Here is a 19,792-nt window from a genome sequence, read left to right as displayed (position 1 = left end):
CCTCACCTCCCTCTCTTCCACCCCTCCAACTATCTCATTCCATGACGTTGTACAGCTAAGAGAGAGGGATCTTTAAAAATGAAACCTGATATGAAAGCTCCCTGGGACACCGCAGATGAATAGCAGGGAGAGAAGGCATAGATCTCTCACTCTCTCGTTATACTAGGGGCTCAGAGCTGTTATCCCTCCACTGCTCTATCTGATAGACTACAAAACATCCTGTGATCAATTAAAGATAACTCCTAATTAAGAGGGGAAAAAACAACTACAGAAAAACTACTGGTTTCTAAAAACAGCAGCCATTGATTTTTCAAAATCTTTCTTGACTGGGGGCAGTATTGAGTAGCTTGGATGAATAAGGTGTCCAGAGGTGCCCAGAGTAAACTGCCTGCTACTCAGTCCCAGACGCTAAGATATTATTAGTATATTTGGATAGAAAACATTCTGACGTTTCTAAAACTGTTTGAATGATGTCTGTGAGTATAACAGAACTCATATGGCAGGCAAAAACTGGAGAAAAAAATCTAACCAGGAAGTGGGAAATCTGAGGTTGGTCGTTTTTCAACTCATTCCCAATTGAAGATACAGTGGGATATTGGTCATGTTGCACTTCCTAAGGCTTCCACTAGATGTCAACAGTCTTTAGAACCTTGTTTGATGCTTCTACTGTGAAGTGGGGGCGATGGAGAAGGGAATGAGTCAGGGCTCTGCCATGAGCTTGTGACGCTCGTTCCATTGCATTTCTACAGACAAAGGAATTCTCCGGTTGGAACATTATTGAAGATGTATGTTAAAAACATCCTAAAGATTGATTCTATACTTCGTTTGACATGTTTCTACGGACTGTAAAGGAACTTTTTGACTTTTCGTCTGCTCCTAGTGAATGCTTGTCATGAATTTTGATTTGTGAACTGAACTCGCTAACAAAAGGAGTTATTTGGACATAAATGATGGACATTATCAAACAAAACAAACATTTATTGTGGAACTGGGATTCCTGGGAGTGCATTCTGATGAAGATCATCAAAGATAAGTGAATATTTATAATGTTATTTCTGACCTCTGTTGACTCCAACATGGTGGATATCTGTTTGGGTTGTTTTGGTCTCTGAGCGCCGTACTCAGATTATTGTATGGTTTGCTTTTTCCATAACGTTTAAAAAAAAAAAATCTGACACAGCGGTTGCATTAAGGAGAAGTGTATCTAAAGTTCCATGCATAACACTTGTATTTTCATCAACATTTATGATGACTATTTCTGTAAATTGATGTGGCTCTCTGCAAAGTCACGGGATGTTTTTGGAACTACTGAACATAACGCGCCAATGTATACTGAGATTTTTTGATATAAATATGAACTTTATCGAACAAAACATACATGTATTGTGTAACATGAAGTCCTATAAGTGTCATCTGATGAAGATCATCAAAAGGTTAGTGATTAATTCTATCTCTACTTCTGATTTTTGTGACTCCACTCTTTGTCTGGAAAAATGGCTGAGTTTTTCTGTGACTTGGCTCTGACCTAACATAATCATTTGTGGTGCTTTCGCTGTAAAGCCTATTTGAAATCGGAAACTGTGGTGGGATTAACAGGAAGTGTATCTTTAAAATGGTGTGAAATACTTGTATGTCTGAGGAATTTTAATTATGAGATAACTGTTGTTTGAATTTGGCGCCCTGCACTTTCACTGGCTGTTGTCATATCGATCCCGTTAGCGGGATCTCAGCCCATTAAGAAACAAAAATTCAATAAACCCAATTAATGAATTACTCGTTGCTGTCTGTTGGATGTCAAATTAAACAAATACTCTTGTACACTTCTCGTTGACACAATGGTATGGTGAATTGGGTTCATTTAATAACCATGTGGCAATTACATTTTATTTGACTAATTAACGACTACACAGACAACTGAACTTCGGGATATCAAAGTAGATGTTGTTAAAGGCATAGAAAGACTTCAAGCCTTAACATTCTAACATTCGCATGTGTAGGGATACTGTATAATATGGGAAAAGAGCTGGGGTGTATTCAGGAGGATGAAACTTTTGCAGATAGATATATAACAAAGGGAGAGGATCCTTTCCCTAAATCTAAACGCTACGTCAGTGTTTCTTAATCCTTGTCCTGACACTACACACCTGATTCCACAAATCAACTCATCATTAAATTCTGATTAGTGGAATCAGGTTTGTAGTGCTTAATGCAAAAACTAAAATGTGCACCTTTTTGGGTTCCCAGGACCAGGATTAAGAAACAATGTACTAGATAATAATATCTGTTCTGCATACATATCTGAACCCTCTGTTTGGTTGCAGATTGAAATGCAACTAATAGAGCTGAATTTCGAAGTGTACATGCTACAGTACGATTAGGAATCATCAGGTCTATTTGTTACATTTCTACCTGCAACACTACAGAACCTTCAGATAGAAATTCAGGATGTTTTGTAGATCAGAAATGATTGTCTAGCTGCTAGACAATCATCTCTGTTCTACATAAATCTGAACCCTGGTCTCACCGGTGTGCCGGCGAAGGGGGCGTGGTCACAGTTTTCCTGCCAGGAACGGTTGAGGCTGAGGAGGAAATCCTGGAAAAATGGATGTGTTCGGTTGAAGACGGAAAAGCCCAGAATGTTCACCCGCTCACTGGGCACGTCATCCAATCGCAGCAGAGAGAATTCCTGCAGAGGGAGGAGTCAGAGGGTCAAAGGTATAATGGTATTAGGTACGTGTATGACAAAGGCTTGGACATTTCCGACATAAATCACGTTTAGTGGCTGCAATACGTGGAGATATCTGATTGAATGGAATATTGAATCAATGTCAGGAAAAAGGGCACATGCTAATCTGATACGTTTAGCCCCAATTTCATTGATTTACTTGAAGTTTTACTATGTTAAGTTCATTTTTTCTGGATGATTAAGATTCCTAATTCCTTCAGAGAGTGTGTGTGGGGTGTGCATGAAATGTGGTGGCGTGTGTGTGTGCATGAAATGTGGTGGCGTGTGTGTGTGCATGTGCTCATTTAGTAGTTTAGTGCATATTCATTTGTGCGTGGGCATGTGTGTGCCGCCTGGAACAAACCCATGGAAATGTGCTTGGATGAAAAACAACATCTACTTTGATCAGTCTGGTTGCTCCCGAGCGGTAGGGAGGACGTCATCAGAAGGTCAATAGAGATATCAGCCTAGTCACCTTCAGGTGTCAGTGCCAGCACTACAGTCTATAACGGTGAAACCGCCTGTCACCTCACTGGGCCCAGGGACAGATATGATACATAAAGAGGAGAGGAGGAAAAGGAGAGGAGAGGAGAGGAGGAAAAGTGCCCAGGCTTCAGACAGTTCAGACAGAGACAGACTACTCTACTGTGGAAAGTAGGGGAGAAGAGGAGCTTAGAGGGCAGGAGGGTGTGTGTTTGTGTCTGTGCTGAGTCTGTGTGTGTGTGTGTGTGTGTGTGTGTGTGCGCGTGCAAGCATGAGTGTGCTTGCATGCGTGTTTGTGTGTGTGTCTGTGTGCATGTGTGCGAGCATGTGTCCAATCCTCAATAAGGGGGTTTGGGGCTGGTGAGTTGAGTGGGAAAAGAATACCGCTGAGAACAAGAACCTCACAAGACACCGGCAGTAGCCTTTCAAATCCCAGGGCTTAGATAAATTAGCGTGTTAGCGGGTTCCTCTGCAGCACTAGATCAAAGCCCAACTAGACTCTGGTGCTCTTACAACAAACACTAGCACAGTAGGAGAAGGTGAGCAGGCCACGGCGGAATGAAGGATAGGTGTTGGGCTGGATTATTGTGAGACAGAGAGTTGAGGAAGGAAAGAGACTAAGAGAGAAAGAGAGAAAAGTGTCATGGAGGTGAGAGAGGAAGAGAGACAGAAGAGGGAGAGGAGAAGAAAAATTGAGATAGAGAGAACAGAGAGTTGTGGGAGTTAGGAGGAAGGCATGACGGGCACTACAGGAGAGACGAAAGGAAACTGTGACTGGCAAATGGCACCCTATGTAGTGCACTACCTTTGACCAGGGCCTGTAAGGAATAGAGTGCCATTTGGAACACATCCAGTCTTTTCATCAGAGCCCCTGTGTGAGAACAGGACAGGAGAAAGCCCCTGGTGAACTCCTTTAGCATTACTAGCTACAGACCGCAATGCAAACTGGCAGCCTTATGTCTTCCCTATCTAGACCAATAATACAATCCCATTTAGTGGTGACACAGCTCTTTTTTATTTACTCTCTCCTAGCCATGTTGTCTCTGTATCTGATTTAAAGTTTAAGGCGATTCGCTGCACCAATATCGAAGCTAATGCTACTAGCTTCCGATGTTTTGATATTTTCGAGGCAAACTCTTGGCAGATTGTTTCTGCACTTTCAGCCAAGTATATTCAGGACATTGAGAACTCTGATATTGAGGAGTGAAACACACAGCACTTGATGAAAGGAAAGCTGAGTTGAGCTTGAAACAGTGTTTTCTCCGTGCCTAATTCTTTATGAATGAGTATCAAAATAAACATGCCGAAAGATTAATTTATTCATTCATTAATTCATGAGAACATTTCCAACATGGATCGTGTTGTTTTTCACAGCCCTTAGTACAACGGGAACTACCCCCCACATCTTAAAGCATTTAATCACCTTCAATATTTATCATCAATATATTTAATTCTGAAAATAGCATAATCTTTGGGCGCTGACCCTTCTTATATGGCAACTATAAAAAAACAATGACGAGTGGAGTACATTTTACACAGACACACCAATTCACTTCGCTTTCTTTGACCCTTTACACTTGTGGGAATTGGCCTATATGGACACAGCTACATTTAAATGTTTCTTACAGAAGAAATATAACAAGTATATGCATAACCACGGTAGCAATTAAAAGGGAACCGTTTGGAATTATGTGAAAAGTATTCAACTAAAGATGAGGACAACAGTTCACCTGACACAACATTACACTGTTGATTTGATGTGCGCTTTACATTTACGGTTCCTATTTAGGTGCTTACCAGTGTCCAAATCTGCAATTTTCAACCCGTATATGGGTACAAGTGTAAAGGGTAACAACATTAGGACATTTGAGTTATAGTCCTCACCACACCTTTATTGACTACCATCTGCACACTGGTGACAGTTTCATGATCTTCCCATCACTTGTCCCCAGTGTACCCCGACAAGCCCAATGGGAGAGGACCCATAATTACTCTTCAAGTGCACTTTAATAGATCATTAGGAGAGAAGCCTGTGCAAACGAGCTGGTCATTAAGTATGCCCCTCCTGGGTGCAGTCAAACACATGAAACACAAGGTCACCAAATATCCACTGGCGGCATCTGGAGAAATCTAGCTAGCACAAGTGGTGTACAGTGCCATGAAAACGCATTTGACCCCTTTCTGATTTTCTCTATTTTTCCATATTTTTTTATACTAAATGCTATCAGTAAACCGAATATTAGATAAAGTGAACCTGAGTTTAACAATAAACCCTAAAAATGTATACTTATTTTATTTATTTAATTAACAAAGTTATGCAACACCCAATTCCCCTGTGTGAAAAAGCAATTGCCCCCTTGCCCTCAATAACTGGTTGTGCCACCTTTATCTGCAATGACTGCAACCAAATGCTTCCTGTAGTTGTTGATCAGCCTCTCACATCGCTGTGGAGAAATGTTGGCCCACTCTTGCATGCAGAACTACTTTAACTCAACGACATGTGTGTTTCAATCATGAACTGCTCATTTCAAGTTCTGCCACAACCTCTCAGTGGGATAAGCTCTGGACTTTGACTAGGCCATTCCAAAACGTCAAATGTGTTGCTTTTTAATCATTTCCATGTAGACTTGATTGTGTGTTTTGGATCGTTGTCTTGCTGCACGACCAAGCTGCGCTTCAGCTTCAGCACACAGGCGGATGGGCCTGACATTCTCCTGTAGAACTCTCTGATACAGAGCAGAATTCACGGTTCGTTCTATTAAGGAAAGTCCTCCAGGTCCTGAGGCAGCAAAAGCATCTCCAAACCATCTCACTACCACCACCATGCTTGACCTGTTGGTATGAGGTTCTTACTGTGGAATGCAGTTTTTGGTTTTCGCTAGACATAATGGGACCCATCTCGTCCAAAACGTTGACTCAAGTTTGCCAAAAACCACCTGGAAGCACCTGGATGATCATCAATAATCTTGGAAGAAGGTTCCATGGACAGATGAGTCAACAGTATAACTTTTTGGATGACATGGGTCCATTATAACCGCCGAAAACCAAACAAACAAGCATTCCACAGTAAGAACCTTATACCAACAGTCAAGCATGGGAGTGGTAGTGGGATGGTTTGGGGATGCCACGGCAACGTGACTCACCATCTGTAGGAGCTATCCATTTTCGTGTACCTAATAAAACCGAAAGTGCCTTCAGAAAGTATTCACACCCATTGACTTTTTCCACCTTTTGTTGTGTTATAGCCTGAATTTAATATGGATTACATTTAGATTTTGTGTGACTGGCCTATCCACAATAGCCCATAATGTCAAAGTGGACATTTTTTTACAATTTTTTTTATTTTTTTTAAGTAAAGCTAAAATGCTTCAGTCAGTAAGTATTTAATATGATTTTTGAATGACTACCTCATCTTTGTACCCCATACATATAATCTGTAATGTCCCTCAGTTGAATAGTGAACTCAGATTCAACCACAAAGCCTTACCAAAGGCCTCACAATGGGTCAATGGGTCAAAATTTTAAAAAGCACACATTGAATATCCCACATGGTGAAGTTATTAATTACACTTTAGATGGTGTATCAATACACCCAATCACAACAAAGATACAGGCATCCTTCCTAACTTAGTTGCCGGAGAGTAAGGAAACCGCTCAGGGATTTCACCATGAGACCAATGGTGACTTTAAAACAGTTACAGAGTTTAATGGCTGTGATAGGAGAAAATGGATCAACAACATTGTAGATACTACAAGCATACTCCAAGATAGAATTAGCTTGTACAGAATATAAATATTCCAAAACATGCATCCTGTTTGCAATAGGGCACTAAATAAAAAAAATGTAATCCAACACAACACATCACTCTTCATATTTTCAAGCATATTGCTGGCTGCATCATGTTATGGGTATGCTTGTCATCAAACTAGGGAGTTTTCTTTGGGATAAAAATAAATGGAATAGATCTGAGGACAGGCAAAATCCTAGAGCAAAACATGGTTCAGTATGCTTTCCAACAGACACTGGGAGACAAATTCACCTTTCAGCCAGACAATAACCTAAAAACAAGGCCAAATATACACTGGAGTGGCTTACCAAGATGACATTGAATGTTCCTGAGTCTCGTAGTTACGGCAAGACTTGAAAATGGCTGTCTAGCAATGATCAACAACAAACTTGACAGAGTTTTCTGAAGGCACTGTACACACGTGTACATGCGCGCACACACAAACCCCACCCAACCACCCACCTTTCCTTTCCTGACCCGCAACCCCCTCCGACCCCCTCACAGTCACACACACAATCGTACACACATCCCTGCTTGCATAAAGAGCAGCATAAAGACAGAGGCTGGCCCCGGTGGCCTCCAGCTGCCCCGCGTCGGGCCTTGGCAGCCAGTGAGGGGTGCTGGGTGAGGTGCTGACTGGCTGGCGATGGGCCCCCGACACAGCCTGTCACCTGGAGATCAATCAGAAACGAGGAGCTGAGCCAACCCGCTGTTCACCTGCTGGCACCTCTTGGACTCTCTTAATAACACAGGCAAACTAACAGACACACACATGCGTGCAGACAAATGCATGCACGCCGCAGACAGGCAGGCACATGCCTACACACATTCTGTTTGTTGTGGTGTATCCAAGCTGAGAGCTGAATAATGAGCTCCCCAGAGACCTGGCTGTTACCTTGCTGTTGTGCACTGTCAGGGACAACACACACTGTCACACTGCTGCTTGGGTCCCACCAACAGGGGCCACACAGCTAGACTCCTTCTCCTGCTATCTATCAAAAACTATTTGTTTTGTAATGCTGAGCAAACTTGCTAAGGAACACATATTTTTGTAAATATATAGAATCTAACACAATTTCAATGCCTGTCAGGTAATCTTCCATTAATAAGGACCCTTTGTGTGACATACTGTATTTGGTAAGCTATGCAAACACACAAAATCTAACCTTATTTTGAAGGAAACTCAGACTTGTCCCTGTTTCCATTGATCTAGTTTTCTCAAATAGGATGGAAGTGCCAAGATTATAGTGAGTTTGCATAATCTAAGCTCCAGGAGCATCCAAGCATACTCCAAGCTAGAATTAGACTACACTTCAGCGTGCACATAGGATTGTGTTCTACAAACGGTACATATTGAGAGGGTAATTGTATAACAGCAGCAATGTCAAGAAGTTAACATAAAAAAGGATGTTAGCATTAGCCGTACAGCTCAATGTCAAGAAGCTTAAGCAGAGTAAGAAGCTAGCACAATTTTTTTTGAAAACCATTCTTTCGAATGTTAACATTAGCAAGCTGTACAGCTGCGAATGCCTACCATGATCAAAGGTGGACATGCATTGGTTGTAAGGCTGCTTTAACCTCTTGAGTGTAGGGGGCAGTAGTTTGATGTTTGGATGAAAAATGTACCCAAATGTACCCAAATATTCAGGCCCAGAATCTAGAATATGCATATCATTGTCAGATTAGGATAGAAAACACTCTAAAGTTTCCAAAACTGTCCAAATATTGTCTGTGAGTATAACAGAACTGATATTGCAGGCAAAAACCTGAGGAAAATTCAACCAGGAAGTGCTGTTTTTCCTGGAACCTCTCTGTTCCATTGCATGCCTTCCCTCCAATTAAAGGGATATAAACCAGATTCCTTTCTCTATGGCTTCCACATGGTGTGAACAGTCTTTAGACATAGTTTCAGGCTTTTATTCTGAAAAATTAGCGAGAACAATAACATCGCGTCAGTGGATGGCTGGGTGCCAGCAGTTTTGCATGCGCAACAGCATGGAGCAGACATTTTCTCTCTCTCTCCTATTGAAAAGGCTACGGTCCGGTTGAAACATTATCGATTATTTATTGTAAAAACAACCTGAGGATTGATTATAAAAAACGTTTGACATGTTTCTACGAACTTTACGGATACTATTTGGAGTTTTTGTCTGCCCCGTCGTGACCGCTCGAGCCTGTGGATTTCTGAACAAAACGCGCCAACCAAATGGAGGTATTTTGGATATAAAAATCATCTTTATCGAACAAAAGGAATATTTAATGGGTAACTGGGAGTCTCGTGAGTGCAAACATCCGAAGATCAACAAAGGTAAACAATTCATTATATTGCTTTTCTGACTTTCGTGACCAATCTACTTTGCTGCTAGCTATTTGTAATGTTTTGTCTGCTGAGAGAGATGTCCTAACATAAACGCTTGGATAGCTTTTGCTGTAAAGCTTTTTGGAAATCTGACACGCCTTGTGGATAAACAACAAGCTAAGCTGTGTTTTGCTATATTGCACTTGTGATTTCATGAAAATTAAAAAAAATGTGTAATTTAATTTAAAATGATCCCGCTAACGGGATGGGTGCGCCAAGAAGTTAATAAATGTCAGACATTTGACTAAAGAGGAATTTACTCTAAGCATTTAAATACGCATCTGCTACAGGTACATGATAACTGACCGACACCAAAATTACCTCATAATCTTTTACCTTCAGTGACATTCAAAATGAAAGAAAGGTCACAGCTTATTTACATTTTGAGAAATGTCGCTGAAATGTTGTGTTAAGTGTAATATCAAGTGGAGGAGAGCAGTGAAATGTTGTAGTAGCCTACTGAACAAGGGAGTTATAACAGGGTTATGTTTGTAGAGTAGATATTGTCCTTGAGTGCCAAAACACTTGAAATAGCCTTATTGGTGTTGTAGCTGCATGTTATGCGAGTTCAAGGCCCCATACACAAGAGAGAGCACTGAGGCATTCCATCAGGGACTTCTGAAACTGTACATCAAATAAAAAAATAAAAAAGTAACACAAGAAAATTAAATAACAATAACAAATAAGAAGGCTACATAGAAAGGTGGAGGGCGGGGGGGGGGGGTCAATATAAACAGTCCGGGTGGCCATTTGATTAATTGTTCAGCAGTCTTATGGCTTGAGGTTAGAAGCTGTTTGGAACCTTTTGGTCCTAGACTTGGCGCTCCGGTACCTTTTGCTGTGCGGTAGCAGAGAGAAGAGTCTATTACTTGGGTCACTGGAGTCTTTGACATGTTTTGGGGCCTTCCTCTGACACCGCCTAGAATATAGGTCCTGGATGTCAGGAAGCTTGGTCCCAGTGATGTACTGGGCTGTAAGCACCACCCTCTGTAGTGCCTTACGGTCAGTTGCCGAACAGTTGCCGTACCAGGCGGTGATGCAACCAGTCAGGATGTGCTCGATGGTGTAGCTGTAGAACTTTTTGAGGATCTGGGGACCCATGCCACAAAGGTGTTGTCGTGCCCTCTTCACAACGGTCTTGGTTTGTTTGGACCATGATCATTTGTTTGTGATGTGGACACCAAGGAACTTGAAACTCTCAACCCGTTCCACTTCAGCCCTCGATGTTAATGTGGGACTATTTGGCCCTCCTTTTCCTATAGTCCACGATCAACTTCTTTGTCTTGTTGTCCTGGCACCACACTGCCAGGTCTCTGACATCCTCTCTATAGGCTGTCTCATCGTTGTCGGTGATCAGGCCTACCACTGTTGTCGTCAGCAAACTTAATGAAGGTGTTGGAGTTGTGCTTGGCCACGCAGTCATGGGTGAACAGGGAGTACAGGAGGGGACTAAGCATGCACCCCTGAGGGGCCCCAGTGTTGAGGATCAGCATGGCAGATATGTTGTTGCTTCCCTTACCACCTGGGTGCGTCCCGTCAGGAAGTCCAGGATCCAGTTGCAGAGGTAGGTGTTTAGTCCCAGGATCCTTAGCTTAGTGATGAGCTTTGTGGGCACTATGGTGTGGAACACTGAGCTGTAATCAATGAACAACATTCTCACATAGGTGTTCCTGTACAACAGAAAGCGCACTGCATGGGAAGGAAAACAAGTGGCTTCAACCACTTAAAACGGCAAACGTTGCTGGTGATCGAAGCTACTGGAGGAAGTTGATGGTAATCAGATCTGGAGCTTGAGGATGCTGATGGTGATGACGATGGTCCCTCATGGAACATCCTCCAGGTTTCTGGATGAGAAGAATGTCTGATGAGCAAAACGGGAAAGAGACATCCATCCTATGCCTAATCAATCCAAAGACACCACTGGAGCGCAATACCAAGGGCTCCAGTGCCTCCTGATATTGTATCATATCTTTAAATTGGCATATTCATTTTCCCAATGATACAATATCAATTAATTATATCCTTTTGTACGGTGGAAGAAGACGGTAATGCCTTCTCATCCCAGGCAGCTCTGTCTGTGTGCAATAATGAAATCCAATTCTAGTGGCATAGTGATTACACTAATAGCTGGAATGTTCACGCAAGTGTTTTGGGCAATAAGTCATTTCATGCTCATATCAATTGCCATGTAAATTCAGTCAGTGGCTCCAAAGCGTCCTGCTGCCTCTTAATTACAAAGACTGGGGAGTAAGGAGCGTCCCTACATATCAGCACAGCTCTCACACTCATTATATACGGAGGTAATCCTGGAATATCATTTCCTCTGTCTTAGTCAACAGTAAAAATTGGTATCTATGGATCAGTCCCAAATGACACCTTATTCCCTATGTGCCCCATGGTCAAACGATGTGTACTATTAAGGGGATAGGGTGCTATTTGGGACGTGAGCTATGAGAGTAATACAGTATCATATTCCTGTGGGTTCATAGGAGATGAAGGCAATAATGCATGCAATGCTTCTATTACTGTACACCTCAGCGCAGCACAGTGGGAGTTGATGTATTACCTTTATTTGAAATTGTTTAATAGGGGCATATATCAAAAACAAGTAGACTTTTCTGCTGAGTGTTAATTATATAAATGACCGCTTTCGGATCCATTATTCAGAGAATTATGGCGGAGCCTGCAACAATAATAGCCCATTTGTAAGGCGGAAGAGACATGATCTCCTGAAAAATCTAGAAGTGGACAAGGCCGCAATCGCCATGAATTTTGCGGAGTACAGCATACAGTATGCTGAAAATATGAAATGCAATTTTTTTACACTATCTCCATCCTGTCTCCAATCCCGGTGGAACAAGGCAAAAAGAAACAAAAAACCAGAGCGAGAAATACTATAAAAAAGGAACTATTCCACTCCAATTACAAATTAATGCTGTTCTCTGTATGAAGAGCTCCGAGGTAAGGAATCCTAAACACAGAGACAATTTGCGGCGAGATAAAAAAACACTGAAATATGGATGACAAATCTTGTACTTTTGCGGCACTGGGTTCATGCCAAAGATTCCTTAAGGTCGTCTCGTCTGGTGGTATGTGAGAGATGAGCCTCACAGCATGTGAGTTGGACTCAGACGAGACAAGACAGCGGGGATAATCTCACAGAGCCGATGGAAATGAGAGAGGAGCTAAACACTCATTTTAGTGAGCCCTGAGCGCTTGCTATCGATCTCTGGAGGCCAAGTGACTCCCCTGATACTCTGGACCGAGCCCTGCAGCACTTTGTCACCTACGGTATGGACAAGACAGGCTGATGAATACCGAGGAGAGGAGGTTATTTCACCCTGTCCAAGGAAATGGCTGCTGCTGATGATGCCAGGTATTCAACAGTTTCAGATGAAACTGATACGATACAACACAACTTTATTTGTCCATTGGATCAAACGGAAATTAGTCTTCTGCTCTCTCCCCCCCCCCCCCCCCTCAGACAACACAAACACACACACCGTTTGATTTGAGATAGATCCAACACAGACCTCGACAAGGTCACACTGCCAGTACCTTTATCTCTATTGTCAGTTAAGATAATTATTTATCGACCAGATTGTTCACCTTGGCAGAGGCGAGTGATAATTACAATACAGTAACATGTCAAAATGAGAGCTCCATTATGCCAATTCATGTAAGCCAAGTAGCCACGGGGTTGGCGATGCAAGTGTAAACATCGCTAATGGTTCTGGAGTAAAAGCTGAAGGAGCGATAACACAAAGCGTAGCTAGCTCTTGGCATAAGAGACTATTTAATGGAGAGACTCCATTTCAAAGAGAATGAAATGTGGGAAGGAGGGTCACGCCACAATGGCCCGCCGCTGATTTCAAGGGTTTTTGATTTACAAAGTAAAAGAACAGTAAGAAGTCAAATCTTCCAGCTTTTCCACAGTTTTCAATACTAATTAACAAGCTCATTTGGATAAGTGAATACACACACACGCACGCACTTTACCCACCCACGCACACGCACAGACACACACACCATTTGGATAAGTGAATGCACACTCTTGCAGGCACACGCACGGACGCGCACTCTCGGGGGACGGATAGGTGTCACACTTTTCCCCCCATCCCTAGCAAACACAGCTGATTAAAACAAATGGCATTTTAAACTGAAGATTATGATTAGTTGATTATTGGAGTCAGATGGAGCAAAAGTGTGACACCAAACAGGCCCCCGAGGACTGGAGTTGCCCATCCCTGCTCTGGGGCATTTACAGGCGTTATAGTGTATATGGAGAATTACGGTCATAAGAGAACATAACTGTATGTTAAGGGCATAAAGGAAATGCCTCTGACGGGGAGGAATGGGATGCTATATCAGGCAATGCAATTGTCAACACTGAGCCATGAAGACATTGGCACAGGGAGAGAGAAAGAGAGCTGCAATGAGGGGTGGCACACAGTAATCAATAATCTTGCCGACTTCAGACATTAACCTACAAGTTTAAGGGAAGCAGTAAAGTTAGGTGCTAAATGGTTTGTCTCGATTTAAGAAAAACATTTGTATCTCTGTCACATTGCCCCATAAATGCATTTTGCCCCCCGGCTGGATTTTATCTGCACTGACAACAATGCAGAGTAATCTTCCCCCTCGAGTACAAGGAAGCATTGCTTAAGTGAACACATCATGCCAGCATTAGCATATGACAAAATAATGACATACTTTATATTCTGACGAGAGGCCCCTCTCTCTGTTGTCACCTTTCCATGTAGCCTTTTAACTTTTCTATTACTCAGTTGGCTGATTCTCAAACTCTGTGTCTAAACACGGAAATATGAACTTTACATAAGCTGTTTGTCAGGAATTAATTAAATCCCAAATAATTTTGGGTGTCACAGTGGAATGACTTTTAAAGCATTTTGAATGGCAAGGTTTGGGAGTCGTGAATGGCATGTAGTCATAGAGACAACAGAGACATGTGGTGTTGTGTGTTTTTTTTTGTAATCCACCGTTCAGTCAAGGTGTTCGAGAATTGCTCTAAGGGTGACATTTTCCCCTTGCAAACACTGTGCTGTGAGCAAACACAGTAACATTCAAATAGACGGGATGAGTAACACTTGAATATGCGCAATGTATGTTGAACCGGTTTTATTCAATATTTTGATATCATGTTGGTCATATTGCAATGATCAGTGCTACTTCCTGTAACCGCTATGGACAGTATAGTTTTCAAAGACCAGCAAGCTGATACACATGTGAATTGTCTCTGTACACTGTATTTGTACTAACTATGCGAGTGTGTGAGTTAGAGGGGAAGATAAGGAGAGTGTATGTGTGAAAGATCAGGAGAGTGTTTGTGTGAGAGAGAGAGAGAGCGAGAGATAAAAATACAAATTTCAACTGGACTATATTGGCATATTTCAACACAAACTTCAACCAATCATACTGCAGAGATGACACTGACTGTTCACAAAAATAATACAAATCAGGAAGCATGTCGAAGCCAAGTCCCAAGAAGGCACAGAAGAAACGCGGGGAAACTTTTAATGCCAAACACATAATGGGGATTACCTATTATAGGGGGGCTGAACTGGCCTCATTTTTCGGCTTGGTCATTAAGAAACGCAGCAGCCATGACTAAAGCCAAATGAGAGTTGTCTTGGGGGTGGGGGGGCGGGGGGGGGGGGGGGTCTCTCTTCTGTGCGTGTGTTCGCACGTGGCAAGCATCTGTACATTCACTTTGCCAAAACAGTACACAGCTAGTCACTCACCTTTATAGATAAATTGATACAGTCTAACCAGGTCTTGCCTTGAAGTTGCCTAGGCTAGCTAGCCAAAATCTTTTGCCAATTCGCTTCAGCCGGCTGGTGTGCGACTGTGGCAAAATTGATTTGACATTGGATAGACCATCTCTGGGGCTAGTTAGAGACCATCATTACACTACACAATGTAAATGGGACTATATTTTAGTTGTCTCATTAAATTATTTTAATATTTGTAAATTCATTTCTACAATTTATAGTACATTGTGTAATTTGCTGATGGTCCCTAACTAGCCCCATAGGAATATCGGATGTCAAACCAAATTGACCATGGGCATTACGATCAGTCGCATGCAGTTGTGCTTCGAATTTATGATTACTTGGTTGCTTCCAGCTGTGGGCATGTAGGCAGGATTAAAATAAACCCAACCCAATAAAAATTCAAGGTACCCTTCATTCTGTGACATACCATTTTTTTTCCAATCATCTTGCAAATCTCTGTTTTGGATGAGACTTAATTTATGACCAAAGTGATCCTATTTACACATATTTACACATTCTACTGATTTTTATTCTAACTCATACCTATTGCATATGGGCCCTTTTCAAGTTGCTCTTTAAAGGAACTCATCAGCAATGCTTCAGAAGTTAAAACCAACCATTGCTCAGTGCACAAAGGTTCCCAGCAAGCCCCAAAAAACGCAGGTGTGTGTGTGTGTGTGTGTGTGTGTGTGTGTGTGTGTGTGTGTGTGTGTGAGAGAGAGAGGTTTGTGTGCCTGCATGTGCACGTGTTGTGTCACGGCACTATGCCACTGGCTGTTATACAGTATATAGCCTTCTTCCCGGCAGTGGTAGATAAGCAGGCGGCAAGGCCACCCTGCTATCCCTCTCCTCTGTGTGTTTGGGTGTGCATGTGTGCATACGTGTGTCTGACAGCGAGAGACACCGTCAGCTCTTCCTCAAGCATGGATGCATGAAAATAACAGCTTTGACAAGAGAGATCATGGGTGTGTGGAGAGGAAATATAGCATGAAGAACAAAACAAACAGGAGGAAAATGGCCCCCGCTAGGCGACGGGCTTAATATATGATAACCAAGCCATGCGCGCTGAGGCTTCAAAGTGACGCGATCTTCTGCTCGCCTAACCTTCAAATGACATTAGGCATCTTGCTGACGGAAGACGAGGCGCTGTGCATAACCTGACGTGATTTATTCCATCTTGACGAGTAGTTTGAATTGGAGGGCACAAGTCACTCTGATGCACACACTCATGCACACGGATATAGACCCACACACCAAATGGGGGAGGGCAGGGAAGAGGGGAGGGTTTTCCAAGTGAATATGGACGATTCTCTCTACATATAGGTGAGGAAAGGTCTATCAGGTCTGCCAGCGTATAGGCTATGAAGAAACGTGCGAGGGGAGCGCTGCCCAAAATGCTGTGGCTCTCCTCCTGGACAGCAAGCTCAAAGCCACTTACTTCAAAATCAAACATGTATTTGAATAACTTTTCACTTTGAATGACAGTGCCGAGTTTACATTAAGGCTCAAACTGTTGTCGGCTGACGCTAAGTAGACAACACCACTGCAAAGGCTCGTAAAACCGCAAACCGCACAGATAGGTGCTCATTAACGCAGCCTGTTTGCAACTCCTTTCTCCACTACCTTGCCAGACTAATTCCGACTGCATCATTAACTGAAGTGATTGTTTCTTGATTATTCATTACTTTCCGGACGGTGTGGCCCCTGTCCTTCGGAGGCAGGAAAGGTAAATTAATGTTGCGAGGGAACACATGGTCCGTCTCATAATAAGCTGGCTATCTGGGCTGATGTGTTAATGAAGGAATTCACAGTGAAAGAATTCATCGCTCTCCCCTGGGCGGCATACATCCAAGCGCATTACCCATAATGATTTCTCATTGATGGTCATTCTCCCTCATCCATCTCCCTGGCCCCGGGGACAGTAATAACTCATTGACTTGCCTGTCTTTAAGTGACACACACACTGAGTGTACAAAACATTAGAAACACCAAGGAGTTACTATAAGATAATGAGGGGGGGACGGTAAAAGTGTGTGTGTGTGTGTGTGTGTGTGTGTGTGTGTGTGTGTGTGTGTGTGTGTGCGTGCGTGCGTGCGTTCATGCGAGAATCATGTCTACTGGCTGAACGGATTCCACTGGATTAACCTTCTCCATGGCTCCTTTCCTATAACCTTCCCTAAGCCTCTCTCAATACGGGACCCCCATGGAGGAAAATGTGGAGAGCCAATGTAGGAAACTCAAGTTGATGTTATTTGAGTGGACATGAATCCCTCTCCCACAGTTTCAGCTGCCCTTTTTCATTTCCACAGTATTAGGTGCTACTCACAGCACTGCCACTCAATGATCCTCGGTTTCAATGACCCTGCCAAAGTCCACAAGTCACATATGTGCGCACACACACACACACACACACACACACGCACACACACACATGCACACACGCTCACTCACGCCGACAGACGCGCACACACGAAAATAAGGCTGTTGAGTTAATTTGCAAAATGTTGGGGATTTGAGGCACTTAACTTGTACACAAACACCACCCACACACACCCAAAGATACAGGCAACTATGATGTTGGACAAGACGATGCTGCTCATTTGGGTTTCTATCAATGGATTGTAAGTTCTGTTCCATTGTCCTCTGAGGAGCCCGTCTGTCTGTAATCCTCTAAAACAACATGGCCGTGGCAGACAGAGACAGTAAGAAGAATCGGAACGTCTGCTGCAATTTCCTCCCGGCGCACTCCTTAATCAATCAGCCAGCATCGCATCTTTGAATGACTGCACTTAGGAAACATACAACTCTAGACCAACAAAGCAAAACAAACATCAGATAAATATTATGCCTTGAATCCCTGAAAAGCGACACCAGAATCCGGTATTAGAAGTAATTTGCTGAGTACCCCCCCTTTTTTATGAGCCATATCTTGAGATGATTTGAGGAAACAAATTAGGCACACAAATGGAGTGTCAGGTCATTTGTCACAGTGTGTGTCAAAGGGCTAGCGCTCCGGCTGGTGATGTCAGAGAAAGAGCGGAGCATGCTGGGTAAAGCAGGGGGAGATGTGACACCTGATGGGAATACACAGGCTAATGGAAGGGGGACTGATTTCAGTGTTACAAGCCTACTGTGTTACATACATAAATGTTCTGCATGATCCTTCTTAAGATTATGAATGAGCAGGTGGATGACAATGATCATTGGTCGAATGTGTTGGCTGTGTAAAAAAGTGGATGGTTGATTCGTGTTCTGCATGGTTGCTCGTACTATTAAAACCGAGGTGAATGAAAATGACTTTTTAGAAGGAAAATTCCTTATAATCTTTTGAATTGTGCAATATATTGGTTGTTGATTCCCTGCCACCTCACATTGGCATTTGGATTCATAATGTCAACAAAAACACATTCTAACTGACAAATAAATGGAATGTGAAATGTCAGAATAATAGAGAAGAGAATGATTTATTTCAGATTTGATTTATTTCATCACATTCCCAGTGGGTCAGAGGTTTACATACACTCAATTAGTACTTAGTAGCATTGCCTTTAAACTGTTTAACTTGGGTCAAACGTTTTGGATAGCCTTCCACAAGCTTCCCACAATAAGTTGGGTGAATTTTGGCCCATTCCTCCTGACAGAGCTGGTGTAACTGAGTCTGGTTAGTAGGCCTCCTTGCTCAAACACGTTTTTTCAGTTCTGCCCACAAATGATCTAAAGGATTGAGGTCAGGGCTTTGTGATGGCCACTCCAATACCTTGACTTTGTTGTCCTCAAGCCATTTTGCCACAACTTTGGAAGTATGCTTGGGTTCATTGTCCATTTGGAAGACACATTTGCGACCAAGCTTTAACTTCCTGACTGATGTCTTGAGATGTTGCTTCAATATATCCACATAATTTTCCATCCTCATGATTTCATCTATATTGTGAAGTGCACCAGTCCCTCCTGCAGCAAAGCACCCCCACAACATGATGCTGCCACCCCTGTGCTTCAGGGTTGGGATGGTGTTCTTCGGCTTGCAAGCATCCCCCTTTTTCCTCCAAACATAAAAACAGATCATTAATACAGATCTAACAGATCTATTTTTGTTTCATCAGATCAGAGGACATTTCTCCAAAAAGTATGATCTTTGTCCCCATGTGCAGTTGCAAACCGTAGTCTGGCTTTTTATGGCGGTTTTGGAGCAGTGGCTTCTTCCTTGCTGAGCGTCCTTTCAAGTTATGTCGATATAGGACTCGTTTTGCTGTGGATATAGATACTTTTATACCTGTTTCCTCCAGCATCTTCACAAGGTCCTTTGCTGTTGTTCTGGGATTGATTTGCACTTTTCGCACCAGAGTAAGTTCATCTCTAGGAGACAGAACGCGTATCCTTCCTGAGCAGTATGACGGCTGCATGGTCCCATGGTGTTTATACTTGTGTACTATTGTTTGTACAGATGAGCATGGTACCTTCAAGCGTTTGTAAATTGCTCCCAAAGATAAACCAGACTTGTGGAGGTTTACAATTTTTCTTTAGTTTCTTTTGAGTTTCCCATGATGTCAAGCAAAGTGGCACTGAGTTTGAAGGTAGGCCTTGAAATACATCCACAGGTACACCTCCAATTGACTCAAACAAGGTCAATTAGCCTATCAGAAGC

At 42.6% G+C, this 19,792-nt stretch overlaps 1 protein-coding gene across 1 annotated transcript in view; it reads right to left on the bottom strand.

Annotated features, from left to right (window-relative positions):
• Positions 1-19,792, bottom strand: part of LOC110503540 (glutamate receptor ionotropic, kainate 4-like) — a 425,725-nt gene that overhangs the window by 69,655 nt on the left and 336,278 nt on the right. The window contains exon 9 of the mRNA XM_036961231.1: positions 2,525-2,686. Within this exon, the coding sequence (XP_036817126.1) occupies positions 2,525-2,686 (162 nt within the window). The remainder of the gene's footprint in view (positions 1-2,524; positions 2,687-19,792) is intronic.

The sequence above is a fragment of the Oncorhynchus mykiss genome, chromosome 24 (genome assembly GCF_013265735.2).
Source record: "Oncorhynchus mykiss isolate Arlee chromosome 24, USDA_OmykA_1.1, whole genome shotgun sequence".
NCBI classification, from domain to species: domain Eukaryota; kingdom Metazoa; phylum Chordata; class Actinopteri; order Salmoniformes; family Salmonidae; genus Oncorhynchus; species Oncorhynchus mykiss.
This window is presented reverse-complemented; position numbering and strand designations above follow the sequence as displayed.